The 7,929-nt window shown below is 45.1% G+C and overlaps 1 protein-coding gene across 1 annotated transcript in view; it reads right to left on the reverse strand.

The window, feature by feature from the left end:
• The window catches only part of WDR75 (WD repeat domain 75), a 40,873-nt gene extending 37,399 nt beyond the window's left edge, over window positions 1-3,474 (reverse strand). The window contains exon 1 of the mRNA XM_027555651.1: window positions 3,352-3,474. Coding sequence (XP_027411452.1) covers window positions 3,352-3,437 — 86 coding nt within the window. The 5' untranslated portion in view covers window positions 3,438-3,474. The remainder of the gene's footprint in view (window positions 1-3,351) is intronic.
• Window positions 3,475-7,929: the final 4,455 nt, after the last annotated feature.

The following is a 7,929-nucleotide window of genomic DNA, read 5'->3' on the forward strand; positions in this document are numbered from 1 at the left end:
TTTTCAAGGTACTTTAAACTCAAGAGTCCCGGTATGAACCCAACATCTTTTCCGTGTTAATCCTATTGGCTAAAGCACTCCAAAGCTCTGTCTTTTCTCTTCACCTTCAACAGTATCTTAATTTTGGCCAAAGTCATCTCTTGCTTGGATGCCTGGATTAGCCTTCGGAGCCCTGGTCTATAACCTTCTAGACTCTTCTCCCACCACTTCCCTTCACCCTATGCTGCAGATATACTGACCCCACAGCCATGATAACCCTCTACCTATTCCAATTTAAGTTGTTTGCTTTGCTTGATCTCCCTGCCTCCCAATATATCACAGAAGGAGCAAACTCCTACTGGTTTTGCAAGATCCTACTGCTGAAGGGAAACTTTCTCACTGTGTAACTCCCTCTTCTATGCCAGCTTGTACCTTGAGTATGCTTTCCTACTCTCTTCCATCTCTCCACCATGTATTATACAGCCTTATGCTTTTGAACTCTGGTGTTGGAGAAGACTCTTGAGAGTCCCCTGGACTGCAAGGAGATCCAACCAGTCCATCCTAAAGGAGATCAGTCCTGGGTGTTCACTGGAAGGACTGATGTTGAAGCTGAAACTCCAACACTTTGGCCACCTGATATGAAGAGCTGACTCACTGGAAAAGACTCTGATGCTGGGAAAGATTGAGGGCAGGAAGAGAAGGGGACGACGAGATGGTTGGATGGCATCACTGACTCAATGGACATGGGTTTGGGTGGACTCTGGGAGTTGGTGATGGACAGGGAGGCCTGGTGTGCTGCAGTTCATGGGGTCGCAAAGAATTGGACACAACTGAGTGACTGAACTGATACATTTTTCAGATTCATATTCTGAAACACAATCTTATGTTATCACCCCCTGCCTGAGTATACCTTATCTAGAGAACTAAAAAAACACACTCTCTTTGGACCAAACAACAACCAAGAACTGATTCTACATTTTCTTTCGAAACTAACATCCCCAGCTCTCTCCATACACCATTTCTACTAGCTAACTGTACCACAGTTCTCATGCTTATACTGTGCCCCCTATCCCATCTTCCATCTATATCCTCTAGTCAAAATACCATCCATTTGTTGTAGTTCAGTCGCTCAAGTCGTGTCCAACTCTTTGCGACCCCTTTGCCTGCAGCAAGCCAGGCTTCCCCATGGTTCACCATCTCCCAGAGTTTGTTCTATCCCTGTCTAGCCTAAACATCACTTCCTCATCAACCTTCTCCATCCTTTTGGTCTGAAACACTGTTTCTTATGGGCTTCCAAAGACGCTTACTCCTTGGAAGGAAAGTTATGATCAACCTAGATAGCATATTCAAAAGCAGAGACGTTACTTTGCCAACAAAGGTCCGTCTAGTCAAGGCTATGGTTTTTCCTATGGTCATGTATGGATGTGCTGAGTGCCGAAGAACTGATGCTTTTGAACTGTGGTGTTGGAGAAAACTCTTAAGAGTCCCGTGGACTACAAGGAGATCCAACCAGTCCATTCTGAAGGAGATCAGCCCTGGGATTTCTTTGGAAGGAATGATGCTAAAGCTGAAACTCCAGTACTTTGGCCACCTCATGCAAAGAGTTGACTCACTGGAAAAGACTCTGATGCTGGGAGGGACTGGGGGCAGGAGGAGAAGGGGACGACAGAGGATGAGATGGCTGGACGGCATCACTGACTCGATGGACGTGAGTCTGCGTGAACTCCAGGAGTTGGTGATGGACAGGGACGTCTGGCATGCTGCGATTCATGGGGTCGCAGAGAGTCGGACACGACTGAGTGACTGAACTGAACTGAACTGAAAGTGCCACTGTATGAAACATGTTACTGGTTATCTTCTTTTCCTCATTAGGTTTGAAATTCTTGAAGGTAGGATCAATCCTGGAATTATCTTAGTTTTTGAAATATCAGTTTGTTACTAACACATAGATGGTAAACACTTAAAAATTAACTGCACAACTAAGGAAGTGAAAAACATTAGATCCCAATATAACGAATAACTTGTAGAAATAGTACACTGGAGGAAGAAACTGGATATAAGTCCAAAGTGGCAGAACTTTGGCAATCTCTTGAAGCCTCAGTTTCCTCCTGACTCACAAGTTGAGTATCAACAAAGCCCTTTGTATTGTAAAGACCAAAAGATTTTTTTTTTTTGCCTCTAAGGCAATTTACAGAAGTTTCTTTAAGTCATGCATGCATTCAATAACTATTGCCATACACCCATAAGATATTGTGGCAATATAAACTTTCGAAAGATACTACCTCTGCTTTTCCAAGACAGAAAGGGTGTTTGATAAGTGTCTATCCCTGAGTGACTTGGAAACCTTTTTATATTGTATCATTTCTAAATGATGTTCACAATATAGCAATGATGGTAAGAGCTGACATACACCGAGCCATTCAACGACAAGCATTGTTTGACATGTTCTATATATACTTTGGCCACCTCATGTGAAGAGCCATTGGAAAAGATCTTAATGCTGGGCAAGACTGAGGGCAGGAGGAGAGGCGGGGTGACAATGGATGAGATGGCTGGATGGTATCATCGACTCAAACGACATGAGTTTGAGCAAATTCCGGGAGACAGTAAAAGACAGGGAAGCCTTGGTGTGCTGCAGTCCATGGAGCCGCAAAGGGTCGGACACGACTGAAGGACTGAACAATATGTATTAAGGTATTTCATCCTTTTATAACAACCCTATGAAATGAACTACTAAATATCATTCCCGGTTATAGATGAGGCAACTGAAGCGAAGATTAAGAACCTCGCGAAAAGCACACAATAGATGAACCGGGCTTAGTTACGCTTCCAGCTACACTGAACTCCTGAGCAAGGCCATCAGGGCTTACGCATATATTTATCTCACACAGAATCTAGTATCAGTTTTTAGAGAGAGCTCCAAAAAGGCTATCAAAACGCATTTTTTTAGGTGATAGGGAAGTGCAAAGAAATCGGAACCTGCAGTAATCCAAGTCACGATTCGGTCCGAAAGAAGGCTGTTTACTCCTGGTTTTTCAAGAGTAGCGGCGTACACATCTGTGCCTGAACTATGTTCCAGCCTCTCCAATGCAGAGCCTATTCTAGACACAAGGGTCAGCCCGGGGGCCCCCTCAACCTATCTGCAGGTCCAGGGAGCCAGGAAGCGAGCGCGCCCCAGCCTGCGGTGCCTCTGGATTAAGGGGCTTCCGACTCCTCTTGCAGCACCCGGACCCCGGCTCCCTCCCGCGCGCGCCGCTTCCTCGAGCCAGAAGCGCCGGCTGGCCGGTCCAGACGCGCCCGGCAGTTCTCGCCCCCCACCACCCGTGGACTCACGCCCCTCAGCCGGGCCGGCAATTACCCATGGCCTCATACTTAGAATCCGCAGAGAACACCGCTCTCCTGAAGTTCAACTCGCTGCCGCCACAACGAACCACGCGGATGCCCTCTTCCTCCACCATCTTCGCGCACGCGCAAGGACTCTCTACCGCCGGGCCAGCCACGAGCTTCCTCAACGGAAGCCGGTGGATAGGGAGTCTGTCCCGGCCCACAGGCCGCCAAGAGGGGGCATTCTAGGACTCAGTCTCTATGGTAGGTTTCTACGGTAAGACCCAGCGCCTGTGCGGCCATCTTTGGCTTGGGCAAGTAACATTGAAAAGTGAAAGTGAAGTCGCTCAGTCGTGTCCGACTCTTTGCGACCCCATTGACTGTAGCCTACCAGGCTCCTCAGTCCCTGGGATTTTCCAGGCAAGAGTACTGGAGTGGGTTGCCATTTCCTTCTCCAGGGGATCTTCCTGACCCACATTAGGACATGTGTAAAAGGTAAATGAGTTTGAATAAACTCCGGGAGTTGGTGATGGAAAGGGATGCCTGGCGTGCTGCGATTCATGGGGTCGCAAAGAGTCGGACACGACTGAGCGACTGAACTGAACTGAAAAGGTAAAAGCGAAACAGAGACATAGACACAATGTATTTATATTAGATTCCTCTAAACTGTTGCTTATTATAGATACATTTCTCTCCTGCTTTGTTAACCCTTCTCTATAGTTTCTTCCGCCGGAAGAGAAAGGAGGCCCAAAGTGTCAAGTGACCTCCAGTCTTTCCCCAAACTCTTCCAGTCTTTTTTGCCTTTCTCTTACCTCTGATTTGGGCGCTGCAAGATGACGCCAGCGTTTCAAGCCAACAGCTTGCTTGGTCGCGCAAATTGAGTTCTTGGGTGGAAACGTAGCGTTCTGTATTTTGCACAGCTGTTAGGACCTCTCGTTAGTCGTCCCGTAGTCGTCTTCCTCTGAGCATACATTCCTACAGAACCCTTATAGCTTCATGAGCCTGGCTTTTTCCTTTGGACACCTGGCTCCTACCCCATCTCTCCCACGTTCATTAAATCTTCTCGGCTTTACCCTGGCTAAGGGCTTTAGCCTGCCCCCTGGTTGCTGCTGTTTCGCTCGAGTTTCTGTGGTTTTAGCTTCCCCAGTTAGTCAACCGAATCCCTGAACTCTGAGAATGTTTATGCCTCTCATCTCCATTCCCTTTTGTAAGCTTATATGTTACATATTCGTGGTCCCTATATATTAGGGGGTGCTTCTCTTCGTTGTTTCATTCATTCAATAAACATTTACCAATCTCCTCTGTAATTCTCTTAAGTGTAAAGAGCCACAGACAGCATAACTATAACAGGAACAGGAACAGGAACTGCGTTGATTCTGTAGAAAATTACCACATCCCTCCAGTCTTTGTGGAGGCAAATAATTATTGAGAGCCTTCTATATGTGAGACACAATTCAAGACAGATGTGATCCCTGTCCTGTTACCTTCGATGGGAGCAAGGCAAAAATCTTTAACAAACAAAATTATCACAGATTGTATACTGAAGAAAATAAAATAGGAATATAAGAGAGAGAATAGTTTTCTCTGAGGAGGTTTAGGATTGACCTGATGAATATGTGTTAAGGTTGTATAGTTTAAAAGGTAATAGTTTAACAATTCAATGGTAATACAAATTTGGTATAAAACCAGTGCAGAAATAGAATGGTCCCTCTTGATCCTATTCTCTGTTGCAGAAAGGGGGACCCCTTCCAGGGTTTGAATGGGGGCTCTTGTCTAACACTCGGAAATGAATTGTCTGAGGAGACACACATGCTGATAAAGCGGAGGCTTTATTGGGAGGAGGCACCCAGGTGGAGAGCAGTAGGTAAGGGAAACTGGGAGGACTGTTCTGTCACATGGCTGATGGTTTTCTCTGTCCAATCATTCTGAGTAGGGTCCTTCCTGTTGGCGCATGTATTGCTCAGCCAAGATGGATGCAAGTGAGAAGGATTCTGGGAGGTTAGAGGACGCGTGACATCTCCTTTTTCCCTTTCCTTAACTCTTCCACTTGGTGGCTTATCAGTTCCCATGTTCCTCAACAGGACCTTCTGTCATAAAATAAGGCATGGAAGTAGTTACTATGGTGCTTGGCTGGAGTGGGCAGTTTCAGTCAGTTTCCCCTAATATCTCCACCATAAAAAGTTTGGTGTATGTGCTTCTTGATATTTTTATAAGCATACATAGATCAGATCAGATCAGATCAGTTTCTCAGTTGTGTCCGACTCTTTGCGACCCCATGAATTGCAGCACGTCAGGCCTCCCTGTCCATCACCAACTCCCGGAGTTCACTCAGACTCCGGTCCATCGAGTCAGTGATGCCATCCAGCCATCTCATCCTCTGTCGTCCCCTTCTCCTCTTGCCCCCAATCCCTCCCAGCATCAGAGTCTTTTCCAATGACTCAACTCTTTGCATGAGGTGGCCAAAGTACTGGAGTTTCAGCTTTAGCATCATTCCTTCCAAAGAAATCCCAGGGCTGATCTCCTTCAGAATGGACTGGTTGGATCTCCTTGCAGTCCAAGGGACTCTCAAGAGTCTTCTCCAACACCACAGTTCAAAAGCATCAATTCTTTGGCGCTCAGCCTTCTTCACAGTCCAACTCTCACATCCATACATGACCACAGGAAAAACCATAGCCTTGACTAGATGGACCTTTGTTGGCAAAGTAATTTCTCTGCTTTTGAATATGCTATCTAGGTTGGTCATAACTTTCCTTCCAAGGAGTAAGCGTCTTTTAATCTCATGGCTGCAGTCACCATCTGCAGTGATTTTGGAGCCCCAAAAAATAAAGTCTGACACTGTTTCCACTGTTGCCCCATCTATTTACCATGAAGTGATGGGACCGGATGCCATGATCTTCGTTTTCTGAATGTTGAGCTTTAAGCCAACTTTTTCACTCTCCACTTTCACTTTCATCAAGAGGCTTTTTAGTTCCTCTTCACTTTCTGCCATAAGGGTGGTGTCATCTGCATATCTGAGGTTATTGATATTTCTCCCGGCAATCTTGATTCCAGCTTGTGTTTCTTCCAGTCCAGCGTTTCTCATGATGTACTCTGCATATAAGTTAAATAAACAGGGTGACAATATACAGCCTTGACGTACTCCTTTTCCTATTTGGAACCAGTCTGTTGTTCCATGTCCAGTTCTAACTGTTGCTTCCTGACCTGCATACAAATTTCTCAAGAGGCAGGTTAGGTGGTCTGGTATTCCCATCTCTTTCAGAATTGTCCACAGTTTCTTGTGATCCACACAGTCAAAGGCTTTGGCATAGTCAATAAAGCAGAAATAGATGTTTTTCTGGAACTCTCTTGCTTTTTCGATGATCCAGCGGATGTTGGCAATTTGATCTCTGGTTCCTCTGCCTTTTCTAAAACCAGCTTGAACATCAGGAAGTTCACGGTTCACATATTGCTGAAGCCTGGCTTGGAGAATTTTGAACATTACTTTACTAGCGTGTGAGATGAGTGCAATTGTGCGGTAGTTTGAGCATTCTTTGGCATTGCCTTTCTTTGGGGTTGGAATAAAAACTGACCTTTTCCAGTCCTGTGGCCACAGCTGAGTTTTCCAAATTTGCTGGCATATTGAGTGCAGCACTTTCACAGCATCATCTTTTAGGATTTGAAATAGCTCAACTGGAATTCCATCACCTCCACTAGCTTTGTTTGTAGTGATGCTTTCTAAGGCCCATTTGACTTCACATTCCAGGATGTCTGGCTCTAGGTCAGTGATCACACCATCGTGATTATCTGGGTCGTGAAGATCTTTTTTGCACAATTCTCCTGTGTGTTCTTGCCATCTCTTCTTACTATCTTCTGCTTCTGTTAGGTCCATATCATTTCTATCCTTTACTGAGCTCATCTTTGTGTGAAATGTTCCCTTGGTATGTCTAATTTTCTTGAAGAGATCTCTAGTCTTTCCCATTCTGTTGTTTTCCTCTATTTCTTTGCATTGATCACTGAGGAAGGCTTTCTTATCTCTTCTTGCTATTCTTTGGAACTCTACATTCAGATGCTTATGTCTTTCCTTTTCTCCTTTGCTTTTGGTTTCTCTTCTTTTCACAGCTATTTGTAAGGCCTCCTCAGACAGCCATTTTGCTTTTTTGCATTTCTTTTCCATGGGGATGGTCTTGATCCCTGTCTCCTGTACAATGTCACGAACCTCAGTCCATAGTTCATCAGGCACTCTATCTAGTTTCCTTAATTAAAAATAATCTAATCTGACTATCTGCCCTCTTTGTTGCAAACTTCTATGTAAGCTGACTCCTTCCTCTGCCTCCTCGGAGCAGTTTCTTAGGCTACTTGAAATTCTGTCTCCCAGGCTTGAAGTACTAACAATTGCCACCAAATAAACATACAGCTCTCAACTTTTAGGTTGTGTGTGTGTGTTTTCAGTTGAGAAAGCTAAAAGAATTTCACGATTTAATGAGGACTGTTCACAGATTTGCAGATACCACTCTAATGGCAGAAAGTGAAGAGGAACTAAGGAGACTCCTGATGAGGGTGAAAGGAGAGTGAAAAACCTGGTTTAAATCTTCAAAAAAATGAATATCACCCCACCTGGTCCCATCACTTCATGGCAAATAGATGGGG

The sequence above is a fragment of the Bos indicus x Bos taurus genome, chromosome 2 (assembly GCF_003369695.1).
Source record: "Bos indicus x Bos taurus breed Angus x Brahman F1 hybrid chromosome 2, Bos_hybrid_MaternalHap_v2.0, whole genome shotgun sequence".
Lineage (NCBI taxonomy): Eukaryota > Metazoa > Chordata > Mammalia > Artiodactyla > Bovidae > Bos > Bos indicus x Bos taurus.